The sequence below is a fragment of the Vitis vinifera genome, chromosome 5 (genome assembly GCF_030704535.1).
Source record: "Vitis vinifera cultivar Pinot Noir 40024 chromosome 5, ASM3070453v1".
NCBI classification, from domain to species: Eukaryota; Viridiplantae; Streptophyta; class Magnoliopsida; order Vitales; family Vitaceae; genus Vitis; species Vitis vinifera.
In genome coordinates, this window is record NC_081809.1 from 26,665,305 (window position 1) to 26,683,819 (window position 18,515).

Here is an 18,515-nt window from a genome sequence, read left to right on the forward strand (position 1 = left end):
TGGTATCCCAGAGACTCTTTTCTGGCTCTGCGGGAGAGACAGAGTCGGGCAGACCTTGTGTTTTTTCATTTAAGCTTTGGAATGCAAGCAATTTTCAGTACTAGGGAAAATGAAGCCCCCGTTCGAGGAGGATCAAAATAATGCTTTCCTGGTCAGGGAAAACCCTCAAGAGCAGCTGGCTTTGCCTTTTTTTTTTTTTCTTTAACATTGGCTGAATCCTAAAAGTTAGATCTTCAAGGGACAAGGTAGCATGGCCATTTGTACTCTCCTATTTTAAAATTGCCTCCCAAAAAGTGGATGATCTGGGTTACACTTTCTTGTTTATATGTTTGTCCACGTGGTGAAATGCTTTCTCATGTGTACCATATATTTTAGAAAAAGCAGCTTGCCATTATTGTTGCGGACTCCTTCAAATTGGGGTTGAATTATGCATCCTCTTCCTCCTACTGATCAAAAGAAACCAAAGATCAAAAGGGATGGTTCAATTAGGCCAATCCTCATCTGAAGATCAAGTTAGCCATAGAGTGAAGGGAAAACAAACAGATAAATAATGAATTGTTTTCCTATCTTATTCTGGAATTGAGGTCTCTTTTTTACAGTTTGCCTTGGGTGGATTGTTTTAGAGAAGGTAATAAATGGTGGCATTGGCTTTGATTGTTATGTGGTGATTATGGAATGACCTTCAAGATTTTGGTTGTAATATGATTACTGTGCAGTCAAGACTGTAATGTAATTGATGTGTGGGTTGTCCTTTATGAGAGGTTGTATTCTGCCAGTGGTGGTCAATTTGTAGATGGTGGTCATCTAATTGCATTTATTGGGCTATAGTTACATTGCAATTGTGACGAGCGGTATATGTAGGTAGGACGCAACTCTTTTGATCTTGCCATGTGGCAAATGATTGCCTACAAAAATACAAGTCAAACATTGTCATTTTTAGCTTTGAAATTAGACAAATAAGAATCCTTTCTTCTATAAGGCTCGCATCAGCCTTGTATAACTAGTTATGGAGACGATAACAGCTAGAAGAAGGCTTGGATGCCTAAAAGCTGAGACACTTCTTGTGCCTGCCTTGGAAACCACTCTATACCAACATGCCCCACATTTACCCAAAAGCTTCCCACCCTCCTTCCTTCATCAAGTCAACAAACTGTCTCTCCCATCTCTCTGTCATTAGCAAACAAAGTGAACCAGATGTGCTAATCACTGTCATTAGCAAAAAAAAAGTGAACCATATGTGCTAATCAATTACAAATAAAAAAAATAAAGAGGGCTGTATAAGCCTTAATCTGCCTCATTGAAGAGTACTGTTCACACAGCAGACTGTACTTGAACAAAGACTTGATTCTAGTCTATCAAAGGGCATGCACTCATGGAAGACGTTTCTGTTTCTGCAGTAGTCACAGTGAAGAAGAAACCTAGATATTCTTTTCTTATATATTCTCTCTTTAAAATTTAAGTAGCTATGCAGTAGCATATTGGTGATATCAAGAGAACAAGAGATATAATAAAACAAGAGTTGCATACATCACTGCAATCTCTTGTTCTTTTGTCATGGTGATATTGCAGCTTGCTCTTCCTACTACTTCTTCTGCAAATCTCCGTCCAAAGCTCCCCAGTCTTGGTGGCAAACAAGCAACTGTTCCTCCTAGCTTGTGTGTATCCAATTCACAGCAATCTGAACATCCCGCTTCATTGTCTCGCCCTGCAAATCGTCAGGTCTAAACAACTCTCCTTGAAGCTTTAAATCTCATATATAAATGTCATACATGAATGATGCTATTTCATTTGTTTTACTACTTATAGTGCTGGGTATATAAGGATTTATTAATGTCAGAGTGTTGCAGCAATAGTGTTTGGAGATGGATCAGAGTCTCAGCTATATCCGCTGACAAAGAGAAGATCAGAAGGGGCTGTTCATATAGCAGGCAGTTACAGGCTCATTGATGCAGTAGTGAGCAACTGCATTAACAGCAACATAACCAAGATATATGCTCTCACTCAATTCAATTCTACTTCACTCAATTCCCACCTTTGCAGAGCTTATTCTGGAGTAGGTCTTGAAGTAGTTGCAGCATATCAGAGCCCTGAAGCCAGGGGATGGTTTCAGGTATGACTGAAAATATACATCTATATATGGCAATGTGAATGATGGTCATATTCTAGTTTATTGTATTGTTTTTGAGTTTTTGAGTTTGTATGTTCTTCTCAACACTAGGGAACTGCTGATGCTGTAAGAAGATGTTTGTGGTTAGTTGAAGAGCACCCAGTGGCTGAGTTTCTTGTCCTTCCTGGCTATCATCTCTACAGAATGGACTATCAGAAACTCATCCAGGCCCACCGGCAAAGCAAAGCTGATATAACTATTGTGGCATTGAGTGCTGAAATAAGTCGTGAAACCGGTCTTGGCATTCTAGAAGTCAATTCTGAAAATCAAGTTGTTGAGTTTAGCAAGAGGTCAGAAAAGGAGCCAGCAACTATTATTTCAGTAAGTTATTTTGGGCTATCTTCTTCTCTTTCTCAGTACTTTTCTGGGTTAAAGAAGCATTGGTTTTTTTACTGTTCAAATCCAGGTAAAAAGTCCAAGAAAATCAAATGATAATGGTTACAAAAAGTTGGCAAGTATGGGGATCTATGTGGTCAAGAAAGAGATAATGATAAAGCTTCTAAGCGAGCATTTCCCCAAGGCAAATGGATTTGGAAGTGAAGTAATACCAGGTGCAATATCCATTGGAATGAAGGTAAGCCTTTAGGTAATTAACGCTTTAGGTAATTAACTATGTATATTTTGGTGCAAATCTAAGAGAAGATTCTCCTTTGTTGCAAAGATCAGGTTGAAGCATTTGCCTTTGATGGGTATTGGGAGGACATGAGGAACATTGAAGCATTCTACCAAGCAAATATGGAAATCACAAAGAAAACAGACGTGGGATATAAGTCAGTATGTTAGAATATATTTGTTAGGAAAGGCTTAAAGAATAATGAGAGTGCATCACTTTAGTAATGGACTCCCCCCACCAACTAACACAAAACTTCCTTTGGTAGCAGCTTCTATGATAGGGATTCTCCTCTCTACACTTTACCTCGGAATCTGCCTCCAACTTTAATAACCGATGCTGTGATCACAGATAGTATAATTGGAGATGGGTGTATTCTCGATGTGAGTAACTCACGTCTATCGCCCTTTCTGATATTTGGCCAAACAATTTTGATACAAAAAGACAAAAAAACTTATATTTGACTTCCTTTTCAGTGTTGGGAATGGTATTTTCTTTCCTTGTAGCTTACTTATTTTACCTAGAACTACTTTTGCGTTAGTTTAGTGACAGAGAAGAATGAGGTTAGTGTTTTTAGCAAGAAGATGATTTACTGATCTTGTTCATTTTGGTGCACAAAAACACTCATAAGCTTAACTTATTGAGTTGGACATTTTTCCCTCAATCTCACAAAGATGAAACTCAATAGATAAAAATGAGTTTGATCCTGAAAAATGAAAGGGAGAGATGGTCTGATGCAATAAATTAAGCCTATAACTGACACTTTGGCAATGTTTTTATTGTATCAAGGCCATTGTATCTGAATCAAGGCCAAGCAAGGGAAATATTACTTTCTTCTGGCTAAAAACTGCTGATATGGTGTTTTTCTGTCACTGAAGTAACGGTTAAAAGTTAAAACAATGGAACAAAGCATGAGACTACAACTAGTGAACTCCAAGAAAAGAGAATGCCATTTCAGAAGGAAGAGGAGAGGGGCACATGGACTAATTTGTAGAATTTTAATCATGAAGGGCTTATTAATTGTAATAATTTCTCAAATGTCTTCATGGTGAATTTTGATTCGGTTTGTTTCTTATCTTGGGATTTATTTTTTATTTTTTTTGGAATATTGCTAAGAGTAGAGGTGTGAGATTAGAGGCACAATAGTTGGTCTGAGGACAAAGATTGGAGACAGGGCAGTAATAGAGGATTCAGTGATCATGGGCTCTGATATCTACCAAGTAAGACCCTTCTCAACTCTTTCATCTTTCTTCTCTTTGATATCCCGATGAAAGCAAATCATTTCTTTTTCAACTGCCATAGGCATGCTTCCATCTCCACCTACCTCTCACATCAGTGTGTTTTCATCAGCCAGAGGATGAGCTTAGAAGAGACATGAAAGGGACGGGCAATGACATCCCAATTGGAATTGGGGAAGATACCCACATAAGGAAAGCCATAGTAGACAAGAATGCAAGGATTGGCAAACAAGTTTTGGTACTGTAAAATTCAACAATCTTGCATACTATTTTATCATGGAACTCAGTGTTGGTGCTAATGACATTATTAACAGTTAATGTGGTTTTGTGGTATGCAGATAATGAATAGAGACAATGTGCAAGAAGGGAATAGAGAGGCTCATGGATATACCATCAGTGAGGGCATAGTGGTGGTTCTCAAGGGTGCAGTGATCCCAGATGGGAGCATTCTCTGAGACTTTTCCATTTGTGATCATATTTCATTTTTCAGTTCAAATAAAAGGAATATTCATGGATGTGTAGGTTCAGAGACTCGCATGTATAGCAATATTTTTTGGGATACTAATAAAGTGATGAAAAAAATAGTACTGAGATTTAACATTTTTGTACTGTTTTTATGTTTAAGATTCACAGAGATTATTTAGTGCCAATGCCCATTTAGATGTCAGTCCTACGGAGTTGAAAAGACCATTTTCTTTTTCATTTGGGCTTATGGAGTGTGGTGAATCATGTCACTTGCGCTTGTCAGTGTAGAGGATTATATGTGGGTTTGATTTCAAGTGTAAGTATCTCTCAAGAAAAGTGTAAGAAAGTTGATTGGAATCGGAAATCTAAGTGTATGAAATTAAGACTTGGTGTAATAAAAAATAAAATAAAATTTCAAGTTTGGTGTTTAGAATGGAGGTAATTCACGAATGGAAAAGATTTTAAAAAAATTTGTAGAAAAATTTTTGAAACTTTTTTTGAGAACTATAAAAGCCATGTATAAATATGCTCTTATTTTTCATATTTGTTATATATATATATATATGGATTTTTTCTAAAAACCCGTTTGATAAATTTTTGAAAAACTTGTAATAAAAATAAGATGTTTTCTGATAGCATATATTTAATTATTTTTATTTATTTTTTAAATATTATTTAAAAAAATAATTATATACATATAAAAAATAATTAAAAATAAAACATTACGTATAAGAAATATTTTTTAAAAAGTATTAGACGATATAGAAAAAAGGTTGAGAATATTTTGAGGTTTTTAAAGAGGGTTTTGTTTTAAGAAAAATATAACAAAATTGTTTTTGGAAATTTACTTTGAGAAGGGGTTTTGATTGACAACAAATTTGGGGTGTATTTAATTGTATTTTTAGAATATTATGGTTCATATTTCCAAAAATAATTGAAAAGTCCTTCACTTTTTATTTTTAGAATTCGAAAATGTTTTCAAACATATATATTTTTTTTTTGGTAAATTTTGTTCCAAAGATTGGAAAGGAAAATGGAAAAAGATCTCCAAAACGCACCGTTCTACCACCACATTGTAACAAAACGCATTGCTTCAGGCTTCAGCGCGCCTCCGTCTCTGAAACGCGCTCCTTATCCAAATATTTGGCCTTCATATTTGCTTCAGAGCAGCTGCCACACTCAACACGCCGATTGCTGTGAAGTTTGATTTTCTCAAGATTCAGTGAGGGGTAAAGTATCCCAACTCGGCTGTGTTTTTTAAAGTTGTTGTTTGGAAGTTCATTTTCCTAGAAAACATCTGAGAAAATCTCGAAAATGGAAGGGTTGTCACAGTTTAATATATTCTCCCCTCAGAGACTGTTGCAACCCTTACTTTTCCATCAGAAAACACTTCCAATGGTGAAAATAGCAACTGGGTTTTCCACAATTCGAAGGAATTGTGGCAATATAGAGAGGAATGATACTGTTGATGTCAGGAGTGTAGATAGTAATGATAAACAAGAATCTGAAATGGACTGGGAATTGGAATTTCTAGGAGAGCTTGACCCTCTGGGTTTTCAAGCCCCTAAGAAGAGGAAAAAGAGAGAACAGGGTTCGAAATTGCTGGAAGACACTGATGGGATGGATTGGTGTGTGAAGGCCAGGAAGATGGCATTGAAATCCATTGAGGCAAGAGGATTGACACGAACCATGGAAGATTTGATTACGGTGAAGAAGAAAAAGAATAACAAGAAAAAATTGGGGAAAAAAGACAAGATTAGTAAGAAAAGTAAGGTGTCAGAAGAAGAAGACGACTCGGATGAAGATATTGAATTGAAAGGGGTGAACCCTCTTGATGGTGCTGATCGTCTCAGGAAGACAGTGAGTATGGTGGCAGGTGGGATGTTTGAGGAAAAGAAGGAGAAAACAATGCAAGCTTTTGTTCAAAGGCTATCACAGTTTTCAGGGCCGTCTGATAGGAGGAAAGAGATCAACTTGAACAAAGCAATTGTAGAAGCGCAGACTGCAGAAGAAGTACTTGAGGTTGCAGCTGAAACTATCATGGCCGTGGGGAAGGGCTTGAGTCCGTCTCCTCTCTCTCCTTTGAATATTGCCACTGCCCTCCACCGAATCGCTAAGAACATGGAGAAGGTTTCAATGATGACAAGTCGTAGGTTGGCCTTTGCCCGTCAGAAAGAGATGTCAATGCTCGTGGGTATTGCCATGACAGCCTTACCAGAGTGCTCAGCTCAAGGTATCTCTAATATTTCTTGGGCGCTGTCCAAGATTGGGGGTGAGCTTCTCTATTTGTCAGAAATGGATAGAGTTGCAGAGGTGGCCTTGACCAAGGTTGAGCAATTCAATTCTCAGAATGTTGCTAATGTAGCAGGCGCTTTTGCCTCAATGCGGCATTCTGCTCCTGATCTCTTCTCAGAATTATCGGAAAGGGCATCCAATATAGTTCACAATTTCCAGGAGCAAGAGCTTGCTCAGGTGTTGTGGGCTTTTGCTTCTTTAAATGAGCCAGCCGGCCCTTTGCTTGAATCTCTAGATAATGTTTTCAATGATGAAAACCAATTTAAATGCTGCTTAGATCAAGAAACGTTGAAGTACAATGAAGAAAGTGTTGTGGAAAACAATGGAGATCTAGCAATGGAAGAGATTTCAGGCTCTCCTGCACTCAATTTCAAAAGGGATCAGCTTGGGAATATAGCTTGGTCTTATGCTGTTCTTGGGCAAATGGACAGGGTTTTCTTTTCTCATGTTTGGAAAACTCTAAGCCATTTTGAGGAGCAAAGGATTTCAGAGCAGTATAGGGAGGATATCATGTTTGCATCTCAGGTTCATCTAGTGAACCAGTGCTTGAAGCTTGAATATCCACATCTTCGGTTATCCCTGAGGAGTGACCTTGAGGAGAAAGTTGCCCGAGCAGGAAAGACGAAGAGGTTTAATCAGAAAATGACTTCATCCTTCCAGAAGGAGGTAGCTCATCTTCTTGTTAGCACTGGTCTTGATTGGGTCAGAGAATATGTTGTTGATGGGTACACACTGGATGCTGTATTGGTTGATCAGAAGGTTGCCTTAGAGATTGATGGACCTACTCATTTTTCAAGGAATTCTGGTGGGTTTTCCTGACTCATGCAATGCTGTAGCATCTCATGTTCATTTGAGGCATTTGAAGACTCTCCTTTCATCTATTTAGCTTTCAATTGAATTTTTTATGCTTCTCTGCAGGGGTCCCATTGGGGCATACCATGCTAAAACGCCGTTACATTACTGCTGCTGGTTGGAAGCTTGCATCCGTGTCTCACCAAGAGGTGAGTTCCTATATATCATATTATGAAAGTACTGGTTTATTTGCATGCAAACGTGCAAACATAAACTTCAACATCTGAGATTTAGTTAGAATCTAGAGAATCACCCTTTTTTTTGTGCCTTCAAATATCTCCATTTAAGATTTCACTCGTGTAAGAATATGAAACTGTTCTCCCATTTTTATTTTAGAGTGCCTACATCCTTGTTCATGGTAAGTGCTTTAGAAGTGAGCATCATTTCTGTCGGTTGACTGTTTGATGATTGATCTTTTTGCTCTATTCATCAGAGGCATCTCTTGGTTGTGTTTATATGTGTATCATCTCGTGGTTTCAATACTGTGGTTGAAGTAAGAAGTTGATAAAAAAAGTGACTGATTGTTGGTCTTCGGTTTTTTTTTTCTTTCCTATTTTTAGAGGGATGATCGGAAAGTGCATACAGTTGAACATTATTAGATCTTAAAATGACAAGTAAATGTGCACCAATCATGGGACCTTGAATTACATTATGATGCAACAAGGCCAAAGGACGGCCTGCTAGGGCTGAAGAGCAATGCTTGGATGGATAAAGTCCATATTGATTTGATTTAGTTAACAGACAAAAAAAAAAAAAAAATTATGATTTCAGTAAGCTGGGTGGTATTATTAGTCATAAATCAAAGAACTGTCCTCAGATTCTTTAGACTTTCACTAAAACACCAGGTCATTGAACAATAGAGGGGAGAGGCTAAGTTCAAGTGAAGTAGAAGTTAGTAATGACACATGGGTATGGATTTTTATTTCAATTTTGTTAGGACCTTGGGATATGTACAACTTAGCATCCTTGTTGAGCATTGAAAGAGACCATACACATATTAAAGTGCAGGCCCTGGGGGATTTCCATTACTTCCGATGAGTGTCTGAAATTAACTTGATGCCTGCTACGGATAGAGCAATGAGTTAAGACTTGGGTAACAAGTTGAATTACTGGCACATTTTACAGGAAAATGGTGGAGAAGTTTGTGAAATCCCACTAAAAAACCAAGGGATTAGATTATTGCCCCATAATACCTGCTACATGTGAGTAACAGCGGTCTTGACCCCTATAAAAGGGGGCCAAATTTTGTATATATGGCTCGAATGTTTGTTAATGTTAGGCTGCAAAAAGCCCATATGTCTGTCATGTTTACATAGGAAGCATAAACAGTAATCACTTTTTGGATTTTCTTACTGAAATTATGAGGACTCGAAGAAACTTTCTGGGTCTAATGTGTTTGTTGTTGTGTGTTTTGCAGTGGGAGGAACTTCAAGGTGGGTTTGAGCAGCTTGACTACCTAAGGGAGATTCTAAAAGATCACATAGGTGAAGGCAGTGCCAACATTGTACAAATAGCATGAGAACCAAGGGATGGAGTGAAGCAGGTGGGGAGGAGGGAATTAGGGTGTTGGGTAAAGACTAAAGAGGGGTTCAACATCAGGAACAAGCTTTCTTAGTGTTACTTTTATTTTGCCCTTTAATTATGTCTGAGTGCAAATGATTCTTGGAGGATCTGCATGATGATATCATTTAAACTAGAGAAATATATAAATTTATTTTTCCCTTCTGTTGTGAAAAATTCCATGGAACCATGCGTTACTCATATGGATGGGCTATTTCCCACCATTGGATTTTTGAAGCTAATCTTCACCCTTCATTTGATTTTGAAAGAAAAACCTATTAATAGCCCAACCGATTTCCCTCAACTCTTTTTTTCTCTCTCTCATATATAGGTTATGTTCTATCTCAAATTTCAATTAGAAAAACTATATTTGCTAATCTGTTTTACTAATGATTTTAATAAAATAAAATAAAAAACAGAATTTGCCCCCTCAAAAATGGTATAAATGTTAAGTTAAATTTATAAATAAATAAAAAATAATTATAATGAATTTTTAATTATCCAAATTCGGATAATATATATTAGGATTCTAGCGAAAAGTAATTTTTATAAATTTTAAATAAAATTAAAAAATAAATACAATAGCTTATAAAATCTAATTTAATGTTAATATTCATTATAACTTTCTTTACCTTGATCTATTTTTTATTTTCTTTGAAAAATTAAATTTAAATTTTTAAAAATTTTATTTGTTTTCTGTAAAATATTTTACTTCTCATAATTTTTGTTTAGGTTTATACTAATCCAACCATAACAAACACCTAAGAGGGAGACGAATTGGGTATCAATAAATTTTAACAATTTTTAACTTAAGCACAAACAATGTAATTGAATTACGAAAAATGTAATCAAAGTACAAATAATGTGATCTAGGTGTGAGTATTACCTTATTAAGTTATATTTTCACAATTTATTTCTAAAAAATTCAATATTTTTATAACATTGTGTTATATTTTGTAGGGAATATAAAACATTGTTCATGACATTTTTTATTTTTTTGAATTTTATATCACATTTTCATTATAAAACATAGAGATAAGTGAGAGGATAAAGAAAATAAAAAATGGTACTAACAATGTAAAAGCGAGTACAAATGATGTGAAAGATGATACAAAAAATGTAAAAGAGTATGAGATTAGATTTAGGCTTTAGCATGCAATCAGATGAATGGAAATTTTGTTAGAGTGAAATGAAGCTTAATTAGGATATACACATGGAATATCAATCATGAAAATTTGGTCATATTTCATAAATAATTTGGATCATAGGACAAAATAATCTAATCACATCAAAGGGAATAAAAATTAATTTCCCATGATGGTACCTTAAAAATTTGATCATATTTGATAAATAGTTTGATGACTTTTTAGTTACACTGGGCAGATAATTTATTTGTAGTTACAAAATTGAGGATACAACTTGTAGGCTTACTTGCATACATTAATGGTGCGTGATGGAAACACTTTAATGTTAAAGAAAAATAAAAATTATTTGAATAAAGTTGTTAAATGTCATAGTATATGTATATTGATATTGATATTGATTAGGTTTATAAGAAAAAACAAAAATGACGAGAAATTGGGGGGGACTGTCCAGGTGTTGGGATGAGACGGTGACAGAAATGTGACCGCAAGGATTAGAAGCGCGCGTATGATAAACACATATAAATAAAGAAGGAAAGAAAATGTGAATGCAGAGGATATGATAGAGAGTGCCACGTTTCCTACTAACCAAACAACGATAAAGGCGCATCGTTTCTCCCGTCTTTCCTCCACTCCACTTTACTCACTGCGCTCTCTCTCTCGCTCTCTCTGCTTCACCTTCGGTTTTCACTCTTTTCAAGTGAGTCACACGCTCAACTTCTTCAATTCCTCGTGATTTCTTTCACTGCTTGTTAATTTAGTTGATCTCCACACGCTCTCTTGTTTTAATCTCTCATCTCATCAAAAGCAAATCTGTGATCTAGATCTGGAATCCTGTATTCTTTCTCAATTTTATACTTTCTGCACTAGATCAGTCATTTTCGGTTTTTTTGGATGTGGAAATGGTGTAATCGATCTTTCAATTCTTGATTTTGTTATTATTTTCGATGATCCATGCGCAAGTTTGGTGAGCTACACATTTGCGTATTGCTGGCTTGCTCTGGTGGATCTACATGCCTTTTTCTCTACGATTATCAACAAACCGTCTGATCTCTGCTGCTTAGGTTTTTCTTGTTCTAGACTATTGATTTGTGCACTCAACGGTTTTTGCTTTTCGATCTCAGATTACTGTCAGTTTCAGAGTTTGACTCACTGAAATTCTTCATTTCTAAATTACAGATCCATTTGTATAGATTTACCGGATTGAAAGTCAAATAACAACTTGCGATATAAAACTCATAGCTACTACTAATATGAATGCCAATTTCCGAGATATTAATGTCTATATTCTTTAGCATATGACTTCTTTACATGGTGTTGCAATAATCTGCCGCTGATTATTGTAGTGATTTACTAGATGATGGTTTGTTTGGGGCTTGATAGAGTATTTTATGTCAAGGTCTTAAACCATAAGTGCACCTCCTGCTGTTGATTTTCGCCTTCATGTTGATGTACAATTTTTCTTTTTTTCTTTTTTTTTTTTTAAATGTGCTTACAAGGCATAATCCATATGATTTTCTGTGTTGTTTTTTTGCTTGGAAGGTATGTCGTCATCTGATAAGCCAGAAGAAGTAGTTGAAAGGGATGCTAAGGAGAAAGATGACAAGAACGAAGAAAAGGGTGGATTTATTGAAAAGGTAAAGGACTTTATTCATGACATTGGTGAGAAGATTGAAGAAGCCATTGGATTTGGGAAACCCACTGCAGATGTTACAGGGATTCACATTCCTAAAATTAATCTTGAAAGAGCGGATATTGTTATTGATGTGCTTGTTACCAACCCAAATCCCATTCCAATCCCTCTGGTTGACATAGATTACTTGATTGAGAGTGATGGAAGAAAACTGGTTTCTGGTTTGATCCCGGATGCCGGAACAATCAATGCACATGGTTCAGAGACTGTCAAGATTCCAGTTAGTCTCATTTATGATGACATTAAGAACACATACAGTGATATCAAGCCTGGGAGCATTATTCCTTACAAGATCAAGGTCAACCTTATTGTAGATGTGCCTGTCTTTGGAAGGTTAACTCTACCGCTTGAGAAAACAGGAGAGATACCCATACCTTACAAGCCTGATATTGATCTTGAGAAAGTACAGTTTCAGAGTTTCTCTTTTGAGGAAACTGTTGCAGTTCTTCATTTGAAATTGGACAATAAGAATGACTTTGACTTGGGCCTCAATGGGCTGGACTATGAGGTTTGGCTAGCTGATGTAAGCATTGGAGGTGCAGAACTCTCCAAATCTGCTAAAATTGAAAAAAATGGAATCAGTTGCATTGAACTTCCCATCACCTTCAGGCCGAGGGAATTTGGCTCAGCACTTTGGGATATGATTAGAGGAAAAGGTACTGGGTACACCATGAAAGGAAATATTGATGTGGATACACCATTTGGAGCAATGAAGTTACCCATCAGCAAGGAGGGTGGGTCCACACGCCTCAAGAAGGACAAAGGTGTTGGTGAAGATGACGATGACGATGAGGTATACAATTAGTACTTCTATTTCTTTCTTACTAAACTGCAAGTTTCTCATATCATGGTCTCATGCTCGTGTCTTTATTTTTTAGTTGTTTAATAGTTACTTAAGAGCAAGATATAGAATCCCATTTATCTTGCTTTATTTCTACTTTGTAAAAGTATCAAGGTAGGTTGTGATATAGATATGACCTTGATCTGCATGCATTAAGCAAGACGCTTCCTCTATAGCAGAAAAACAACATTGCTTCTTGTGTATATAAATATCCTTTTTCTGTATTTTGTTGAAAAATTTAGATATTTAAGATCTCCTCTATAAGTACCATGTTGATTAGATCATTTCTTAAGAGATTAAGGGTTTGTTTAGGAACAATTTTGAAAACAGTTATATGAAACAAAAGTTTGTTTGGAAACTTTAAATGTTCTCAACCTATTTTCTGTGTTTCCAAATATTTCTTAAAAATAACTTTTATCTATTGTATTTTATTTTCAATCATTCTTCATATTTTTATAATTTTTTTTAAAAGATTCCCAAGAAAACAATTGAAAACAACGAAAAATAATTAAAATATGTTAATAGAAAACACTCTGCTTTCATAATAAATTTAAAAAAAAAACTACATTTATACCAAATGTGTTTTCAAGTCTAGAAAACAGTTCCAAACATTCTTTAAGGCTTCCATTGGATCATTGAAATTATCAGTGAAAGGTGAAAAACAAAAATAGGGATGAATCTTAGTTTGGCTATGTTTTCAAAAACAATTCTAAAAATCAATTTTTGAAAATAGTTCTCAATTGTTTTCAGAAACAAAATTTTGTTTGGAAACTTAAATATGGAAAACAATTTTCCCAATTTATTCTCCATGAAGATGTTGTACACTTATGTACAATTTGAAAGTTCTCAAAGCGTCTTTCATACTTTCAATTGCTTCTTAGAATACTCTCCAAACAAAAAAAAAAAAAAAAAAAAACTTGTTTTCAAAAGAAGTTAAATTAAATTGTTTTTAGTAAAAAAACTTGTTGAGCATGTCTTTTGAGTCTGATATTTATTTTTTTCTAAAGAATAGAAAATTGTTTTCAAGAACAATTTCCAAAAAGGCTCTCAATTTCTTTTTTTTCTTTTTTTTTTGATAAGTAAGACAAGTATTGTATTACTAAGAGACGCTAAAATAATGACTCAAAATGTATAGAACATAGAGGGAAAATACTCACCCCCTTACATGTGAAGCAAAAAAACTGTCCACAAAGATATACAAAAAATAACCCCTCCCTTAATGGGAACCCACCCAATCAATGAATCAAAAAAGGTCAATGGACCATCTTTTGTAAACAAATTAGCCTCCGACCAAAGTGAGTTAAGAAAAGAAGTTTTTAGCCTTTGGATAAAAAACACCTCATCCTCAAAGGCGATTCTATTCCTAGTCTTCCAAACTGTCCAAAAAATGCAAAGAGGTCCCACTTTTCAAACTGTCTTGCGCTTTTTTCCCACAAAGAAGCCATTCCAACCTAATAGGGTTTCCCTAATCAACAATAGAAACACCCAAGACACTTCAAAAAGAGTGAAAAGCATCTCCCACAATGCTCTTGTCTTTTCACAATGAAGAAGGGGGTGGTTAATGGATTCCTCTTTCGCCTGACAAAAATAACATTTATTTGCTAAGGCCCATCCCCTCAATTTCTTTCTTCTTCCTTTTTTTTTTTACCTTGAAAAGTACAAAGAATGTCAAATATAATGGAAATTATTTTAAAATTTAAACATTATAAAAATTTTCACTCAATATATATAAGAGGAAATAAAAGAAATAACTTTGGAGAAGCATGTAATAAAAAATTATTGGGTTTAAATTTTTTTTATTCTTTGGTTTGGCTTTCCTTTGAATTTTTCTTTCCATTTTCTTTCCCTTTTACTTCCCCTCAAACTTTGAAGATTCAAATGGAGCCTAAAGGAAAAAAGTCATGCAAGCATTCAAGTAGTGTACCACCACTAATTATATATATAGCATGGAGACAAAGGTGAAGGTGGAGTTGGCGCTGTGAAGAAAAGTGTCCAACATGAAGGTTTTCATAACATTATTAGATAACATAGGGTTTTCATTGGCCTTGTGCACAAGTTGAAGAAAACCAAGTGTTGTTTTATTCATAATGTTTTAAGGAAAATTATAGAGGAACCATAATTGTGTTAGCATCAACATCTGTGTGCCAGTGATGTTAGTTGGATCTGAAAGGGAGCATGAGAATATTATGATGCACAGCTGCATAAATATGCAATTTATGCCTAACCTGCCCACCACATGACAAAACCATATTGCTGTGGTAGTGGTAGAAACAGTTTATCATCTATCCAAAAAAAAAAAAAAGAGTAGTGGAAACATTATATGGTTCTCATATATGCTTGAGTCCATCTGATAAATAGAACTAAAGAAGTAGCTTATCTTCCTATCTATGTTTACCCACCTTATGATATATATAAAATTATGTAGGTTTGCATGCGTAATATGTGATTTTTAGAAATAAATTGGGCTAGACTGTTAAGTGCGAAGTCAAGAGAGTTGTTTGTATCACATCCACACCATCAGAAAAAATAGTTACCACAGACCTTCTGTAGGATTTTGATTTATGAATGATATCAAGGTTTCTTTAGAAAACATTCAGGACATGGATGTTATCAACATCTGCAAGCTAGCAAAATGAGTAGCCTACCTAGTCAGTTATTCTATCATGTGCAATATCACAAAAATAAAAAGTTTACACCCTGGATTAGCTGATGCACAAAAATTAAAGAAAGTTCTAAGTGTTTTTTTTTTTGATAGGTAAACAAAAAGATATATTAAAACTGCCATTAAAAAAAAGGGGGCATGCACCCTATCTACACAAGGGCTATAGAAGAGGAGCCACCTAGACAAAAAAGGAGCAGCACTAACTACAAGAACAAACTAAAAACTGCTACCCACAATTTAGATCCTCAACAAAGTCCAACAGAGAAGCACAATCCCTACCCAACAATATCCCAGACCAATTCATAAGAGACCTAATGAGGGATTCTTTTAGCCTAAGGTCATTGGGCTCTACCCCATCGAAGGTCTTCCTATTTCTTTGCTGCCACACACACCAAAACAAACAACAAGGGGCCATACTCAACACCCTCCTCTGCCACTTGTCCATGTCTTTCAGCTTCTAACCCAAGAGGAGCTCTTTCACAGAAAATTCTAAGTTTCTTATTTACAAAATATCATTAATTGAAGTAATATCCTCTCAGTTATATTTATGATAGTAAATTGACTAAATTTGTCGTGAGTTACAAGTTTAATGCAACTTTGGCTCAAAATTCCCGCCTTTATTTACAATTCCCATTCTGGATGTGATCCATTTTATGTTATGGAACCTTCAACTCATGCGCAAAGTATGTGTATCTTTCTAGTAATAGATAAAATTATTTTTTTTCTCATATTTACTTGTATTTGACTTACCTTAGTTGCGATTTGTAGTCAGTTTTATTTTTCATCTAACTGATGCATTCACTTGTGCACATAACTCAATGGTTCCAATTTCATTTTTTGCAGGATTAGAGAAGAACCGGAGAAGACATTAGCTAGAGTGGTTTGTATGAGTTTCTGTTGTTCTTTTATTGTCCAAGGTCATTCTAATAATGGATTATTATGTAATTGAGTCTGGGATGTGAACTTTTGATGGTAATCTACATATATCTTTGAAGGAGTTGGTATTTATATAATGAATATGTTTGTGCTGTATTGTGATAGATATTGCAATTTGTCAATTGTTTTGTTTGAACTGCTTTGTTATTATCAGGCTGTCAGACTGTTGATTGAACAACTTGTTCTTATTTTTACAGTTTGGGTGTGTGGTGTACTCCTTTCTGCAAATGTGCATGTGAGAGAAACGTTTAGATCCCAAAGATCCTCTTGCTAAATATGTTAGCGTTCAAGGGAGGGGTGTTAAATATACAGAAACTCAAAAATTCTTTTGTTTGTACCTTGTGGAGTTGGGCTAGGGTGTATATTGGAGAGGAGTCCTCTTCACTCTTAGGTTTTTTTGAGTGGCTAGCGACCACTTAAGGGAGGGTAAGGGTCTTTGTTTTTGTGCTCTCGTTTTGAGGCAGATTTGTATACGTCCTGTATGCTTGGTGGCCTTTGCCCTTTAATATATTTGCGATATTTATCAAAAAAAAAAAAGATCCTCTTGCTAAAAAATTTGAAAAGAAAATAGGAAGACCGAAGCCTTAAGTTTCTTAACTGGAAAGTTGAGATGAGTTCAACAATTAAGACTCAATGTCCCTTTGACTGGAAAGTATTGAAAAGAAAACAGATGGTTTGTTGGGCCTCAAAAATTTTACTCCATAGAAACATTGTAATGATTTCAGTTTGAGTCGTTGTACAATGGGGCTCTACACCTTTTGCAGCGAACTCTCCTTTTCCTATTGTATTTTTGGAAATGATTAAAGATGGGAAATTTAAAGTAGGAGCCATGTAATGATATTTTCCATAATAACCATCCAACATGAGAGGCTCAAAATTTGCAGGGAGTTTTAGTGAAGCCTCACCAGAGGAGAGGACCTCAAAGTTATTTGAGTCATATTGGATTTTTCTTAATGGAAAGTTGTGTGAATGCCTTTATCACTTGTTGGATTGTAGGGTATTTGTGCTGAAACTTTGTTCTATATTCCCTTAAATGGTACAAGGATTTTTCATAACACAAGGGCCACCCCCTGCATATCAGTTGTCTCTGTTTCTCATTTTATGCCAATGCAAATGCCTGCTTTGCCCTTCTCTTATCAGTCTCAAATCTAGGCCTTGCGCACCCACATAGTTTCCTGTAGAAGAAAATGACACAGACCCAACAAAAGGGGTCGGAACAAGGGACTTGTCCAAGTTGGATATGGCTTTGAATTTATTCTCTGTCGGTTGAGATGTTTGGGTTGCACAAGAAAAACCAGAGATAAGACAACCATACTTACCTGAATTTGAAATTAGACAATGTAGGCCTCATCTCTACGTTTTTGCATTTGTCTTTTTAAGTAGTCAAATCTTCCTCGGTTGATCCCCTCTTCAAGGAATACCATACTTGACTCCTTGGAACATCCTCAATACTCCATGTCTGAGCTGGAGGATCCGCATTTTCCCACTGGCACGCACCTATTCTTATTGCAATATCTGTAAAAATACCCAGTTAGCAAGTAGTTTCTGCTATTTGGTTCGTCAGTTCTCTGTTGATTCTGTAGAAACCTAACTTGTATAACAGGATGGTGTGGTTCATGTCCTGGTCCCAAAAGGTAAGCTAGAGAATGGGGAATATCATTCCTTTATAGACTCTGATGAACCAGCTGACACATTTTGTGATTTGATGAATCAATATTGTGGGAATCTTTGATTGTCTGAAGTCTGAGGGTCCACTGCTGTGTTTCACAGATGTACGTCACTTGGAAATGGCCTAGGTTGATACGTTACCAAATGGGGAAGCTCATTATTGATCAAGCTTGGAAAGAGGATTAAAAGAAATCATAAAGTAATGGGTCGGTTAGAGGAGGAACATCAGAGTTGCCCGTCATTAATTAAGATTTAAGAGTGCGGAAATCTAGATCTCGGTTGCGACTTACATTGTATCTAAGAGGTGGGAGGGAGATGAGTATCTGGTCATCTTCAGATTTGAAATAATGTTGCAGTTCTATTTCGCTTATGGTTCGGTTATAGGA

At 35.7% G+C, this 18,515-nt stretch overlaps 3 protein-coding genes across 6 annotated transcripts; all 3 read left to right on the forward strand.

The window, feature by feature from the left end:
- Positions 1-115: 115 nt before the first annotated feature.
- Positions 116-4,712, forward strand: LOC100262934 (inactive glucose-1-phosphate adenylyltransferase small subunit 2, chloroplastic). Its single transcript, XM_010652456.3, has 9 exons — positions 116-1,719; positions 1,838-2,110; positions 2,219-2,488; positions 2,574-2,741; positions 2,834-2,937; positions 3,049-3,160; positions 3,899-3,997; positions 4,128-4,253; positions 4,354-4,712. Exons 1-9 carry the CDS (start codon positions 1,555-1,557, stop codon positions 4,468-4,470), a joined length of 1,434 nt encoding a protein of 477 aa, XP_010650758.1. The 5' UTR covers positions 116-1,554; the 3' UTR covers positions 4,471-4,712.
- Positions 4,713-5,308: 596 nt separating this feature from the next.
- On the forward strand, positions 5,309-9,364 carry LOC100257808 (RAP domain-containing protein, chloroplastic). Its single transcript, XM_002276172.4, has 3 exons — positions 5,309-7,580; positions 7,694-7,776; positions 9,045-9,364. Exons 1-3 carry the CDS (start codon positions 5,795-5,797, stop codon positions 9,144-9,146), a joined length of 1,971 nt encoding a protein of 656 aa, XP_002276208.1. The 5' UTR covers positions 5,309-5,794; the 3' UTR covers positions 9,147-9,364.
- Positions 9,365-10,743: 1,379 nt separating this feature from the next.
- On the forward strand, positions 10,744-16,567 carry LOC100266227 (hypothetical protein). 4 transcript variants are annotated; one of them, XM_002280453.4, is made up of 3 exons: positions 10,744-11,029; positions 11,872-12,815; positions 16,369-16,567. In XM_002280453.4, exons 2-3 carry the CDS (start codon positions 11,874-11,876, stop codon positions 16,372-16,374), a joined length of 948 nt encoding a protein of 315 aa, XP_002280489.1. In that variant the 5' UTR covers positions 10,744-11,029; positions 11,872-11,873; the 3' UTR covers positions 16,375-16,567. The 4 variants fall into 4 exon arrangements, with proteins under 4 accessions (XP_002280489.1, XP_010650759.1, XP_010650760.1 ...); XM_059737218.1 differs by having other exon boundaries at positions 10,878-11,393; XM_010652457.2 differs by lacking the exon at positions 16,369-16,567 and having other exon boundaries at positions 10,746-11,029; positions 11,872-13,087.
- Positions 16,568-18,515: the final 1,948 nt, after the last annotated feature.

Bases quoted from the DNA above. Each gene is read 5' to 3' on its own strand.
- LOC100262934 (XM_010652456.3), top strand. From the start codon at position 1,555: ATGGTGATATTGCAGCTTGCTCTTCCTACTACTTCTTCTGCAAATCTC. The intron at 3,161-3,898 runs GTGAGTAACTCA...TGCTAAGAGTAG, and splicing joins GAGATGGGTGTATTCTCGAT to AGGTGTGAGATTAGAGGCAC. The intron at 3,998-4,127 runs GTAAGACCCTTC...TGTTTTCATCAG, and splicing joins TGGGCTCTGATATCTACCAA to CCAGAGGATGAGCTTAGAAG.
- LOC100257808 (XM_002276172.4), top strand. From the start codon at position 5,795: ATGGAAGGGTTGTCACAGTTTAATATATTCTCCCCTCAGAGACTGTTG. The intron at 7,581-7,693 runs GTGGGTTTTCCT...GCTTCTCTGCAG, and splicing joins TCATTTTTCAAGGAATTCTG to GGGTCCCATTGGGGCATACC. The intron at 7,777-9,044 runs GTGAGTTCCTAT...TGTGTTTTGCAG, and splicing joins CATCCGTGTCTCACCAAGAG to TGGGAGGAACTTCAAGGTGG.
- LOC100266227 (XM_010652457.2), top strand. From the start codon at position 11,874: ATGTCGTCATCTGATAAGCCAGAAGAAGTAGTTGAAAGGGATGCTAAG.